The 15,717-nt window shown below is 39.0% G+C and overlaps 1 protein-coding gene across 6 annotated transcripts in view; it reads right to left on the bottom strand.

Moving 5' to 3' along the window:
- Window positions 1–15,717, bottom strand: part of ltbp1 (latent transforming growth factor beta binding protein 1) — a 153,853-nt gene that overhangs the window by 20,048 nt on the left and 118,088 nt on the right. For all 6 annotated transcript variants that reach the window (XM_044372810.1, XM_044372805.1, XM_044372806.1 and 3 more), the window contains 3 exons: window positions 15,551–15,676; window positions 9,137–9,256; window positions 5,527–5,649 (listed from right to left, as the gene is read on the bottom strand). In XM_044372810.1, coding sequence (XP_044228745.1) covers window positions 5,527–5,649; window positions 9,137–9,256; window positions 15,551–15,676 — 369 coding nt within the window. The remainder of the gene's footprint in view (window positions 1–5,526; window positions 5,650–9,136; window positions 9,257–15,550; window positions 15,677–15,717) is intronic.

The raw sequence follows: 15,717 nt of genomic DNA, 5'->3' as shown, positions 1-15,717 counted from the left end.
TGCCCCTACACTAGCAGTTGCTCACAGTTGTGAGCATTTTGACAAGTGACAATGCAAAGCCTCACTTTGCACTTCTGACACATGATAGAGGTCTGTCCATCCTGTCATGTCCTGCATCAGCCTTACACTGACAGGATAGGGATGTGGTCAATCCCGTCATATCTCATATCATCCAAAGGCCTGGGGACTTTTGGCTGTTTGATTACTCTTGGTGGTGTATTTTCTTCATTTCCTTTGGAGGGCCGTCCCCTTTTCTGTTTTTTGGGGTAGACGAGTCCTTTGGCAGCATCCAACCTGAAGTCTTTCAGACCCTGGTTTTTCTGACCCAGTGCTGCTGCATCACACCAGGGAAAAGCCATGCGTTAATGACAGTAATGTCAGCCATCTGCCAAAATATGCCCAGGTACCACTGGTGGGACTTTGCTGAAATGCCAAATCCACTCCTCCCACGCGAGTGTTGTATTCAGACATAATCTTAGGGCAGGCACACTTATCTTCCCCTTTTCCTCTTTAGAGTAGTGTCTCACTTGGCCAGCAGGTTTGACAGAAGCACAGGAGCTCACCAAGGTGACTGTTTTGTTGTCTACCCATTTGACCATAGCAAGCTTTGCTCTGTTGTTTACACGAAAGTCAAAGCTGACTCTTCATCTTCGTAGGAGGTTTCATTCTTCTTCCAATCTACAACTCATCAAGTGTTTCTTTCGAATGGTGCTCAAACTTCTGAGGTCCATAGACTTTTTTTTTTAGATGAGTTATCAAACCCAACAATGCGAAACAACTGTCAAAGTAGACAATGCAGTTGGGAGGAGTTTCTGATGGTTCTGCACAGCTGCAGAACAACATTTGCAACTAACCCAAACTCTTTCCCTGGAGTTTGAGTAGCACCATCAAATGTAGACTTCACCGTGTACACCATGAAGTCATACACAAAGCCAGACACACCAGCACATACAAAGATCCTGAACCCCCATTTCTTGGGTTTGCTGGGTAGATATTGTCACAGACTTCCAGTTTTTTTGGCTTTGAAAGGAACCATCGTCTCATCAATTAAGAACTTATTCTCACTCTCAGTTTCCATACACTTGCTCCTCCTGTGGTCAAGTATAGGCCTCAATAAGGCCTATACTTGACCACATAGGTCAAGTATAGGCCTATATGAGTCAGAGCTCATGTCATCTTGAAAGTGGAGCATCCTGGTTAAACATTTGTACCTCTGTAGTGGCATGACATCTGCTACTTTGTCATATCCTGTATATATTGCCCAGTAATTTCCACTGCAGGCATTTTGACTATACCCACAATCAGCTTTATTCATATGACGGCCTTGATTTCAGAGGCATTTGTGTTGATGCTGCATCCAATGAACTGACACAAATACAAATTTGTCAGGTGAGAAAGATGTCCTTGTCAAAGAATTTGGAGAAGTACATTAGTGGGGTGGAGAACTCATCTGGTGCAGTGAAGCAGCTTTAATGTATCACTGGACTGGTGCTCAAACTCTGTTTTTTGCAACTACTGAAAATCAAAAAATGTCATCAATGTTAAAAAAAAACATATCCAACCCTCTCCCCCAATCAACAAAACAAACCACCTAACTATATGTAATTTTACACAAACTCCTGTGTGTGTGTGTGTGTGTGTGTGTGTGTGTGAGAGAGAGAGAGAGACAGAGAGACAGAGAGAGAGAGAGCGCTCGTGGGGGTTCCTTCCCTCCACTCACAGCAAAACCACTAGATCTTTTACATAACGATTTGCATTACTTATCTGATCATTAAACATCGTTTACTATGGTTTGTTCCCTCCTCTGCCTCATCACTAGAGCTACCATTGTCAGTGCTTCTGTTCTCACACTGGCCCTTTGTAAACAGCTCATCTTCCTCACTGGTTCCCTCTTCTGAATCTGAGGAACCATCAGGTGGCAAAACTCTCTCTTTTGTGAACTGAAATGCTGCTGACAGAAATTCCCTGAAAACATACTGTAAGTGCACTGGTAAATTAATCACATACAGAGCAAAATAAAGAGTAATAAATATTTTAAACCTTTATATTTCTATCTGAAGAGTGTAAGCCTCAACTTATTACTCAATATAAGTATATCTATGAGTGATTATCCCTGTTTTATACTCCTATCTAGGCAATGTATCCTACAGGATACAGACATCCGATGAATATTATCAATGTATATAATGTAATTCATTATTTTTCAACAAGAACATATAAAATCATCCTTAAAAACAATAAGTCCCTACAAAATCGAATAAACCTCATGGCCAGTATCTTTGTCCATGTATGCTGCCATTTTGGATTTTGATACAAATGGTGAGTATACAGTATTTTTGAATGTTGGCATGAAGCCACATGACCTGAGTACTTGGCCCATCCCCCCTTCAGTGTTTCTCATGATATAAAATGCACCCATCCCATTTAATGCTGATTCCCCCACAGCCTGTCAAAGGACTTTATCCCCCAGGATACAGAAACCATTTAAAGAGGACCTATTATGCCCATTTCCAGCTCTAAATTTTTATTTTTGGACTCCACTAGAGAAGCTTTGCATGATTCACAGTTCAAAAAACTCCTTATTTATCTTTTACTGACCCTGTAAGCAGACCCTCAGTATAGCCTTTGTCTCTTTACAGTCTGTTTTAACTCCTATCTCTTTCAGACCCCCTTTTCGATAAGCCCAGTCTGTTCTGATTGGCCAGCTTTACGTATCAGTTGTGTAAAGTTACCACTGATACAAACCCAACATTTTCTGCTTTACTGTTTCAAATTAAAAGCTTTTAAATGACTAAATAAAAGGAGACTTTTATTATGAAGAATTTACAGGAAGTGAAGCATTAGCTGAACTAAAAACCAGTCGAAACAACAACATATATAGGTAAACTACTTATTTTACTTTGCCCTGTTGTATAAGGCCATATCAAATCAGGTGTTGCGGCACACCACTGCAGGGTTGAGCAGAGGTGTGTGGGGGTGTTTGTGCTCTAGGACATAACTGCTGTGAATCAATCAGAGAATAACATTTTTTTTGATCTGATTCACCAGCCTTCTCGCTACCACCGCTCCCTCTCTTCATTCACTTTCTAGCTCACTTGACCACAGCTTCTCTCTCTCTCTCTCTCTATCTCACTGGTGAGTCGGGAAGCCGACAGCAAAGCTAGCTGTGATTGGCCACCACAGTGTGACATCAGGTTGTGTTTCTCGCAGGTCGCTGCGCCCAAAACATCTGCAGCCTAAACGCACTAATCCAATTCAAATGAATGGGAGGACTGGTGTTTTCACCACACCACCTGATTTCCAACACAATGGAAAAACACCATAATGTTAGCAGAGTGGAGCCGTGAACTTGCACACTGTAAGTGGAGCAGATGTCCATATAATGAAATCCGTCACAAGCCAACATCAGCTTGGGCTGAAACTAGAAAAAACCTTTGGAAACATAGCGTTCAGAGCAGTCTGAAGCTGGTGCTTTCACTCACAGGAATTACTTCAACATACGTTTCTACTTATTATTTGACACATCGGCCACTTTTAACATGAAAATCCGACATTGTGACATTATGTATATGTCTGAAAATAAGGAAAGCATAATAGGTCCCCTTCAATATAATATAGATGCATACAATATATGACTCTGATGATTATTTCATAACACAAGCTGAATATGTGTCAGTACTCTGAGGAATATAGCTATGGAATGTTTTTATTGACAAAAAAAAACCCTTTTAATAGCCTAAAACCAAAGTTTATGGTAAAATTTCAAAGTCACTTTAAGATAAGATTCGTAAATACTGATCCTAGTACTGGCAGGTTGAATTACAACCTGTCACAAGAGGGTGCTTATTTTAACAGATTATTTGGTGAAGTTTGGCCTGCTATTTTGTAACCCTTTTTTTTTTTATTAAATATACCCACTGGTCATTTTCCTTGTCATAATTGCACAGTGTTACTCTTTAATGAAAGATAGATACTCTATCATCATCTCTTAACTGACATTATCATCTAACAGTGCCTTCATTTATTCACTGAAATGTCCTTGTAATCTACTTTACGTTGGCACAAAAAAAGGAACTGAAAATTAGAGTCTGCGTATATTCTATTCACAGTGCTTATAATCAGAGTGATAATGAGCTTTGAGTTATTGGCAGTTTGATTCATGAGTTGACCCACATCCCCTGTAGGAGAGGAAGCAGTGAAAAGAACTATATAGAGAAATATACAGTACATAGTATATATAGTGAGTCAACCTTGAGTTGGGATTGTTTGGTCAATCATCACAATTATTTACAAGGTCATAAAAGAACTGGGATGTTTACTCCAAAGCCAACAAGGATGAGAGGTCCTAAAAGTAACAGCTACTGAGCTTACATGTCAATAAATCCAACTCCATGACAACTGAGCAAACTCCATCCACTGTTGAAGGCCATGTAACACTGTTGAAAGCTTCAGAAAAAGCTGGAGAGTGAACCTTGAGTTAGGACTGTTTTGTCAAACAAAACAGAATATTTTTGAATTCATTACTTTGTTACTTGAACACTTTCTGACATAAATGAAGCCTCTCAGTGACCTGTTGTTCTATGAGTGACAGTTTTGTACAGTATGATGACTCTACACACACGCCGTAATTTTGTGTAAAACACGTGTTTGGTTGCTACACAGTTGAAGTGAAGTGCATCTGCCTGAAATGTCTGTGCATTAGCAAATAATTTATTCAGAGCACAGTTCTATTGACAATTTTTGTAGAACTGATATCATCACTCAAAATTTAATTTGCACACAAAAACACAAGCAATTATATTTATAAACAAGATGCAATGGCATCAGGATGAATGTGGTTATCTGTCTAGCCCCTTGTGGCCATTAAGACACATCAACATCTAAAGACACCAGGATCATTCACCCTTCTCCTCTCTGCACTACTGCAGTGATTTACGTCTTTGACACTGTGTCCTTGCTAAATTAAAAGCCATGTCTTCCATCAGCAACTAATTGAAACCATAAAACACAAACACATCACGCGCATGTTTTCCTGATTAACACCTGCAACATACTGTGCTGTACTTTGATATCAATGAGGCAATGATAACAGACAAAAAGAAGTTATTTACAGCTTATTAATCAGAAGGAATCTTATTGTTGTCTACTAAATTGTAAAATATCTAATAATAAGATAACTCAAGTGTATTTACATACATTTTATTATTACATTTTTGTGCATTTAGATTAGTATTGTAGACTTGTTGTTGGTGTATTCAGTTAGTTGAGCTCTGACAATTTGTTGGGTTTTTTTGGTATGTATCAAAAAAAAAAAAAAAAAAAAAAAATCAAACTTCCCTGGAAGGTAGAAAATTTGATTCATCGAACTACATGTTTTGGAAAATGATCCGCAACAATACAAGGTTCAAGCAATTTGTAGTTACTAATGTAAAACCAGCAGCCTGTTTTTGTGTTGTGCTGTAAAACATGTAATAAAGTTAATTATTATTATTATATTGTGTGCACCGGTAGTGCTGTATATCTTACCGTCACACTGGTCTCCAGCCGGCGACACTCTGAAGCCGGGCCCACACTGACAGATAAAGGAGCCCTCGGTGTTCTGGCAGTGGCCTCTGGTACAGACTCGCTGATCCTGGCACTCATCTATATCTGAAACATCACAAACAATGAACACATAAACAAAGCATGCAAAGATTCAAGCAATTGATTTTTCACATATTTTTGCCCAGCACTTTAGTTTTTTAACAACAGATAAACAAGAGTAAAAGAGGTAAATGAATTCATTTTTTAATTAACTTAATTAAGCAATTTGTAAACAATAATGAAGAAGCTGCTCCTATAACACTGAACAACTTCCTGCATTGTTTCCTCACGTACTATAGCAGCAGTGAGGGCTCTGATTTATAGTCTGAGTGTTACACACTGTTGAGAGCTGATCTAATTAAATGGAGGAGGGCTAACACTTCAGGTAAACACAGGCAGAGCATACTGTAATTGGTCAATATTATATTGATATACAATGTCAGAACTGAGTGGCCTTTAATAATTAAACTTTGTTTATTTGGTACCAAAATCAACTGTAGAGTAAATATTGAAATTCCATGATGTGTTGATCCTGAACAATGAAACCTGAGAAATGTATAAAGTGAGGAAGTGATGTCTCCAGATTCATCCAGTTTCAGTGTGGAACATGAACAACATTTTGGATGAAGTCCTCTTGGTAAGCAGTAAAGTAAGGAAAGTGTTTTTTGAATGTTAAAGCCATAATTTCATGACTTAATACATGATTATGAGGTAACAACATATTTAATGGCACTTGACTATGCAGTTATTATGCCGTTTATATTTATAGGGTAGTCTGACCACCACAGTTCCTGACCAACAGCTTAATCATTTTGACTCAAGGCAAGTATTTCTAATGATTAGCTTTGTAGCAGAGACAAACTGCAGCGCAATCCCCAAAATGACTCAAAATCAAGCACACACTGGTTTAGAACCCTTGGTGAAACTCAAATAAAAACTACTGAGGTCTACAAATGAAGCACAGACTGAAAGACGTCACTGTCTTGGCACAATTTTACATAAAGCCCCATTACATGAACAAGGCAGGAGCCTTCATGGTAGTGCATGTTCCACTGGTTGCAGCAGCTTTTCATACACTAACTAAATAAGGTTACACCGTTACAATTGAAATCAGTAATAATATATTTTTTGGTAGAACAACAACAACACTGACATACAATAACCTTATAAAGTTATTGTATCTAACAGGTTAGCAAACCTTTAGCTCTGTTTTGGTTTCCACCAACTCCAGAAAAACATCAACCTCTTTTATTTGCTAAATGCTCCACTACGTTCACCAGCTAGTTGCTAACTGCAGTTTAGTGTTGGACAGGTAGTGTACAGCAGAGCTATTAAGCTGAAAACAGCTGCCTGATGCTGCTGAAAACAATGTTAATGGCAGCAGAGAGTGAACCAAAACAGTAAAACTGTGGGCTGTAAAAACCAAAAAAAACGAGCTGAAAAACACTGATTCTCTGTGTGGAGCTGAGGGGAACTGCAGAGTTGGTGATAATTCTCTGTGGATTTGTCTCTATGAGCAACACCTTTCACATTACACATAGTCATTCACTGTTAATATAAAACTACAGTGTAACTTTGAGGGATAAAGCTGGTGATTTTCTATGTTTTTCTTACTGTCAACAAATCTCATGTACAGAGCCAAACCAACAATGAACTCATCCTACTTACAAGAACTGTGTGTGTATCCAAAGCCTGATATATCATATTCCTCTGTGCCTCAGACCTCCGTTGTTGCCATGGCATCTGCCTTATACAGACCTACTCTCCTGAGACTGAAAATGTGATCGCTGTTATTAGTCTTTGGAGCCGTTCCTAAACAACCTACTGGGCCAAAACTCTTCGTAATGAAGGAACATGTCACCCTGTGGAGCGGTGTGATTCATTGACGTAGTTTCAATAGTTTTTGGACAACAATGGAGATCTACAGCACAGGGGAATCCGATATATCAGGCTTTGGATACAAACATAATACTTGTAAGTAGATAAATCCATTGTTGGTTTGGCTCTGCACATGAGATTTGTTGACAATAAGAAAAACATAGAAAATCACAGCCTTATCCTTTATGCTAGTGATCCTAAAGCTAATTAAGACCTTTAAGACCATAACTTCCAAAAATAACAATTTAACAAAATATTAAACCTAACTGACAATCATATGTTAAGATAGGTATGACTTTGTTTTATTTATATGCACATAGAGATTATGCAACATAATCAACATTACTTGGTCATTTAGTCTAATGGTATTGGCATAACATTTTTTAATTTGAGGTATATTGATGGTTTTGTTTAATATAATTTAGGATGTGCTCTTACTCCTTAAATCTAATCTAATCTAATATATTAGCAAGCACGTTTCTTGTAATGGTCAATAAGCTACTCAATAGTTAAACATGGCAGTTATTTAGGTATAAATATTCAGTAACTACTAACTACAACTAGTTTGTATGGTGCAACCTGTTTTCATTTATTGATGTGTAAATCTCCATTTGGTAAACACATATTTTGTAAGCAGGTTAAGTTTGAACTCACAAACAACCGGTGTCACCAACTCCACTGATCTCCATTCATCAGTACAAGCTAGATCATTAGTATTCTGTTGCTATAAAAAGGCTTTAATCCATATTTATTTCCTGTCTGCATTCATATCAGCAAACACTGCAAAAGTAAAAAAACTCATTCACACATTTAAATTGGGTGAATGAGGAAGTCAGCAGTGAAAAACACGACACAATAAAATACAATACTGAGATAATACCTGCACCGGACAATAAGAACCCTGTTCATTATTGACATAGCAAGATCTGGAGCTACTTTAAATTCACTTCTTACACACACACACACATACACACAAACACATACGTTAGTCTAGGAGATGTGACATTTCCCTGTGTTTGGCAGTGTCATGCAAACATCTGTGAGCTGGGTTATTAACTTCTATAAAGGACTCTGTGGCATGGACTAATTATTTCCTCTCGCCACCACCACCATTCACTGCCACCCCATTGTGGCTTGGCTTGCCCTGCATGGTGTGTGAGTAGTCAAAACCTCACAGCTAACCCTGTGTCACATGGGATACAGGAGCAGCAAACTATTGAAAGAGGAGAGATGGGCACACCTTTGGTTTCTGGTAGAAATAATACCACTTCCAGGAAAATGTGGGCCCATACTGTGTGTTCTTTGGAATGGATCATTGGTTTTACTGCTTGATTGGTGGGATATTTTATTCTACATGTGTTTCCTGAGCTGATTTCTTATGTGTTGATGGCCAGACATTACGCACCATGAGGTTAGGATGTAATCTAACTATTCCAAGAATGGTACATTAAATTCAGACTGCCTCTGGTTCAGGTGTTAGGAATACACTCTATATTTGAGCCTGAGAGGCAGGATGTGTACACAACCAAAGATGCAATTCTTCCACATAAGCCAAACTTATTTTAGGACAAAGTAATGAGTATAGCAGCTTTAAATTAAAGGCGTACATGCATTGTGATAAGGTTTCATTTTACCACCCAGACACATAAATACACAAATACAGAGTTAGACCTACCTACACACTGGCCTCCCTGTGCCAAGAACCCATGCGGACAGGAGCCACAGTTGTAACCCCCAGGCACATTGAAGCAGATACCAGATGGACACACTGTCCTGTTTGCACATTCATCGATATCTGTAAAACAAAATATATAAAGCTGTCAAAAAAATACTATTATATACAGCCAGGTCTTGATACCTTCTAACACACTGTATTGCTGAAGTCAGAATTCATAAACCCTTCTTGAGTCCCACTGACACCAAGAGTGGGTTGTGGGCGGGCACACATAACTTAGTGAATTGTGAAAATCTAGCACCTAAACAATTCCAACCCCAACGCCACACAGAATGTTGATATCATGCAGTTCAGATTATGTTCAATGACAATGTTTTTTACCATTTGAGCACATGGTTTTAAATTGTTATGGCTCATAAACTAGGGTCAATTTATGTCTTATGCAACTTAAAACACTTAAAGCAGTATTATTTACATTTTGGGCCACTTGTAGGCAGCAGAACAAAGCTGTAAACATTGACATTATCAACATACTATAGAACAGTGCACATGTTAGAAAACAGTTGCATATTCACACACCCAACAGACACAGAACAATATTATCATTAATTTCTCATTTGTGTTTTTGTCCACCTGATTTATATAAGTAAAATATTCACTTTTTTAGCTTTGTTTTGGTCTCCACCAACTCCTGAGAAATATATCTGGCTCTTTAGCTGCTAAATGCTCCACTATGTTCATGCCACTAACTTTGCCTGTCTGCTGTTTGGTGCTGGGCAGGTAGTGTACAGTGGGTTCACCAGAGCTTTTACACTGAAAACAAGGTTCATGAGAGCAGTGAGAATGAACCATTAGCGTAAGCTGGTTTCTCTGAGTAACTGGGTTATTGCAAGTAAACGCACCAAGTAGAGCAGGGTGATAATTGTGAGTAGTTTCAAAGATATTTATATTATATATGTATGTATATGTATATATATAATAACCAGCGTATTAGGTGCATTACTGCTGCCTTCTGCTTCGGAGTGTGGATCAGAGATTAAATCCTCCACATTAATTCTGTCTGTCTAATACACTCAGAGAAAACTCTACTGCTGAACTTTTACTACTGCTGAAGTTTTAATGCTGAACTCCTGAACTCCAGTCCTCCTAAATTCTTCCTTCACATATCATCTTTCTTGATCATACTTAGTACAATCTATGATTGTATGTGTAATAGTCTCCTCAGACAGGTGGTATAATTACCACCATTTGTACTTGGCTACAACAAACAATAACGAACATTTAAGGAAGGGATGAAACATCTTTAATGTAGTCCCATCATGGTTTTTGGTGTTTTTAGAAAGCCATATGCTGGGGTCAGACTAAGCTTCCTTTGGACATATGACTGTGGTGAATCTGTTTTTATCTCCAGCTGTCCGATGTATTACAGCAAAGCTGAAGCTTTGACTGAATGCTGGTTGTAACCCATTTAAAATCAAGTACTTGAACTCTATATAATAATAGCACCAGTGCAGACAGGTTCAAGAGTCAAAAATGTATGGTAGGAAATCTGTTTAGTTGACTCTGCACCACATTGTAATGACTCTTTTTTTAGGATTCCAAAATACTCTATGTCTAAAAACTCCTACTCCTGAGCCTGTTTTTGTATTAATCTTATTAATAGATACCTTGGTTGCATATCCACATGCATATAAACATCTCAGAGAAGTCATAATCTTATCCCTCATCTGAAGAGAAGAGATTTTATTACAGCTGTGGGGAAATAACCATCAGGCCTGTTTGCCCTCACAGCCCTAATTCAGTATCATTTTGGTGGGTGGGGAAAGCTGCGTTGAAATGGCAGGAAACCACGTAATGACAGAGTGCTTCATATTTATATCCCAATAAGGGGGATGAAGCAGAGAGCAGGGTGGTGCAGACGCTGGTAACAGTGTGGTTGCTGGTCTTGTCCAAAATTCCACTGAGTTTTAATTCTATTAGTATGCACTTGTTAGTATGCAAATCTTATGTTTGACCAATGCCAGAGGCTGTGCTTTTACATAGAATACTGTACATAGTGTTCTGATGCTTGACGCTGCATTTTGTATTTATATGAAATGGACATGTAGGTACTGATCATTTTTATGCCCTTCTCGCAGCGGGAGCGAATGTCAGTCTGTCCATACATCCATCCAACACTCTGGTCCAGAAAAAGATACAGTATCTCGAAAACTACTGCCTAATTACCAAAAACTTTGTTCTGGACATTTGTGGTTGCAAAGGTTTGGTTTTATTACTGTGTTCAGACAGAACGTGAAGCGAATTTTAGACATGGAGCATTTGCATACAATGTCAATGCAAAGAAGCGAATAGACGCAAATTCACCCACGGCACCGCAAATTGATGTGAATATGCGTCCGCAGGAGTTGAAAATGTTCCAACTTGAGCAAGATATTTGCATGCATCACAGGGCTTTATGAATGTACTTCATAAACATACAGAGAGGACAGCAAAAAGGAGAGAGACTGAGGGGAAATAACAGAAAGAACTAGAGTTCAGTCAGAGGCTGAACTGAACAGAAACAATAAGCTAGCTTATTACAACCAATGTACAGTAATGTACAGTATTTTGGCTGTTTGGGCTGAATAAACACAAATGGTCCAGCAGGAAAATACACGCAAATGACACAAAAATTTGATTCTGTCTGAACACACCATTAGCTTCTGCTATAAGATCAGAATTTCCCTTTGACCAGCACTTTGGTCCCTGTCAGGGAATGTTAAAAACTAATAGCCCTCTGACCATTCCTGCAGTGCCACCATCAGGCTAAAGTTTCCATTTATCCATAAGAAATCTAATTTTTAATCTAAAAGATAAAAATCTGATGGGCAAATGCAAAAGTGAGAGCAGGCCCAAACATATGCAAATTTGCTCTGTGAGGCACAAATTGGGGGTGCATGTGTCTATCTAGCTACAGCTTACATCTGTACAGTTGGTACATTGACTGTTTTGGCCATATAAACAGACTATGAAAACTCCAAACTCTGGTCAAAGTTGCATTAATAACAATGCAAAAATGTGCATGTTCGTGTTCCATCTGAATGCATTCATTCCAACATTCTTCTGGTTTCGGATGTATTGTCAAATGTTTTGGTGAAATTTGTTTAAAAATATAATGAAACAGAAAATGTTGTGCATACAGCACAAATTACAACAAGATACTGAATATCACCGGGGACTCACTGTTTGACTGATTCGAACACCATTTGAACCACTTGATATCTACCATCTAGAGAATGTCTGTTTCAATTTTGGTAGCATATGAGTTGTGGAGATATATAAGTTAATTTATTTTGCATATTTTGAAAAATATAGTGTTACGGTTAGGGTTAGGGTTATAGGTGGCAGTGAGGCAAACCTTTGTCACAATTCAGAGGATGTACTGAAAACATTTCATCTCTGTGGGATGTATGGGTGATTTATTTTGATTTTTTGAAATTTGGATTGTGAAATGTCTTGAAATTTAGATTTGTTGTAATAAGCCACACCCACTTAAAATAAATCATAACCAAATTTCATGCCTTGAGTGAGTCATCACCCTAGATCGTGCTAACCAAATTTCTTACGAATCCATGCAGCCGATTACAAGATATAAACTTTTCACATTTGTGGCATCCCCTAGTGGCAGAATATTCCAGGACTGCGCAGCAAAGCTCAGACCTAGCATCTGAATGTGTGCACCAGTAGCTTAAGCCAATTTTGATTTTTGAGCATTTAGGTAAAATTGAACTTAAAGACATAGGTTTAAAAATGTATCATTTGAAAATGGTATGGAATAGCAAAAATCCAAAAAAGTACTTTTTCTGGCTTGGTCCAGATATGCTATGTGCCAAATTTGATGCCAATTGCTCAAAATTTGTGGGAGGAAACAGATTTGGAAAAAATTCAAAATGGCTGAAAATCTATCTAGGCACAAATGGACATCGCTTATATGGATAGAACTGTCTGGATCCACAGAGGAAGAAATTTGTTTCTGAGACTAGATCTTAGTGCTGCATTCGACACAATTGACCATCAAATCCTTTTGCAGAGACTGGAACATTTAATTGGCATTAAAGGAACTGCATTAAGCTGGTTTAAGTCCTATTTATCAGACCGATTTCAGTTTGTACATGTTAATGATGAATCCTCCGTGAAGGCAAAAGTTAGACACGGAGTTCCACAAGGTTCTGTACTTGGACCAATTCTATTCACCTTATATATGCTTCCTTTAGGTAATATTATTAGGAAACACGCCAGATTAACCCAATCAGTTAAACAAACTCCAAACATGCCTTAACGACATAAAGACCTGGATGACCTGCAATTTTCTACTACTAAATTCAGATAAAACTGAAGTTATTGTGCTTGGCCCTAAACACCTTAGAAACACATTATCTAATGATAAAGCTACTCTGGATGGCATTACCCTGGCCTCCAGCACCACCGTAAGGAATCTGGGAGTTATCTTTGATCAGGATATGTCCTTTAACTCCCACATAAATCAAATCTCAAGGACTGCCTTTTTTCACTTACGTAATATCACAAAAATCAGGCACATCCTGTCCCTAAAAGATGCAGAAAAACTAGTTCACGCATTTGTTACTTCTAGGCTGGATTATTGCAATTCCTTATTATCAGGCTGCCCTAACAAGTCTCTAAAGACTCTCCAACTGGTCAAGAATGCAGCTGCACGTGTTCTGACTAAAACTAGAAAAAGAGACCACATTTCTCCCATTTTAGCTTCACTACATTGGCTTCCTGTAAAATTTAGAATAGAATTTAAAATCCTTCTCCTAACTTACAGAGCCCTTAATGTTCAGGCACCATCATATCTTGAAGAGCTCATAATACCGTATTATCCCACTAGAACACTGCGCTCCCAGTATGCAGGCTTACTGGTGGTCCCTACAGTCTCTAAAAGTAGAATGGGAGGCAGAGCCTTCAGCTATCAGGCTCCTCTTCTATGGAACCATCTACCGGATTCAGTCCGGGGTGCAGACACCCTCTCTATGTTTAAGAGTAGGCTTAAAACTTTCCTTTTTGATAAAGCTTATAGTTAGGGCCGACCAGGCTCGCCTTGGATCAGCCCTTAGTTATGCTGCTATAGGCCTAGACTGCTGGGGGACTTCCCATGATGCACTGAGCTCCTCTCTCCTCCTCCTCCTCTCCATCTGTATGCATTCATGTAACATCAATGCATGTCACTAACTTTGCTTCTTCCCCAGAGTTTTTTGTGCTTTCTCATCTCACAGGAAAACCTGAGTCCCGGGCCGAACCTTCGCGGTCCTTCACAGCAGCTTCACTGCTTGGACCCCTAATAATACAATGTGGCAAAAACATTCTTCGCCCACAATTGGTGAGGCTCAGAGGACAGCAAAATTGCTTATTCCATCCACCACATTCCTGCTGCAGTGTAATGAACGCTGCCAGTAGGGAGGCTGCTGGCAAGTCTTACACTTTTAGGCCCTGTTTACACCTGGTATTAACATCTGTCTCGGGTGATTCCATCACAAGTGGACAGCTCTAAATACAGGTATAAATGCACCCAAGACACATTGAGGACGGATTGAGATCCGATCAATCAGACCACATTCAGAGGTGGTCTGGGCCGCATGTGGCCACATTCAGTTAGCAGTGTAAACGCAATGCGTCCTGGACCACATTGACGGACCACCAACTGATGTCCTCTATTTTCCAACAGACTCGGCAGGGAATTGCATTGCTGCCTCTGTCTTTGAAAATGGAAATGATATACGTGTTTATTTGCATATAGAGCGGGGAAGTGAGATCCAATCACAGGTGGTCACTCAGGACACGTGGAGACGTATGTCAATGCCAGGTGTAAACAGACATACTTAGAGCTGTCCACTTTTCATCGGATCACTCAAGACGGATGTTAATACCAGGTGTAAACAGGGCTTTAGTCTTGTTTATTTCCTACTGAAGGCAAGGTCTATAATTACACTGGTAGGATTTAATGTGTTTTCATTTTCAAGGTGATGGAAAAAGTGGTGGAATGAAGAAAACTTCTCAGTGTGGAACAAAAGCAACAGAAAACATGCTTACAAAAAAAATCTAAAAGACTGAGATACCCATAGTTCACGCTCAACTTGTCATGTGACTATTTTTCATTATGTGATTTCAGTGCTTTTCAGATGGAAGAGACCAATGAGTATTGCTTTTCCAAATTGAGGACTTATTACATCAATGTGTGCTTCAACTGCTGGGTGTGTCTTGCATACAGTATGTTACACGTGTGTGTTTGTGTGTATGTATGGGTTTATGCATGGGATATGTGTGTGTGTAGGAATAAGACAGAACAAACAGTGTGCACATAATATAGTCTTTCAGAGAAACATCTTTCCTTTGGCAGAATGAGTTGCAACTACTTACCCACACAACTGGTTCCGTCTTCATCGACGAGGAATCCCCGTGGACACACACACAGGAAACTGCCCTCTGTGTTTCTGCAGTGACCGCCAAAGCACAAAGATGGGCTTTCCAAACACTCATCTACATCTGGACACACACACCAGCGACATAGAAGAATTAGACAGAAC

The sequence above is a fragment of the Thunnus albacares genome, chromosome 14, assembly GCF_914725855.1.
Source record: "Thunnus albacares chromosome 14, fThuAlb1.1, whole genome shotgun sequence".
Taxonomy (NCBI): Eukaryota; Metazoa; Chordata; class Actinopteri; order Scombriformes; family Scombridae; genus Thunnus; species Thunnus albacares.
This window is presented reverse-complemented; position numbering and strand designations above follow the sequence as displayed.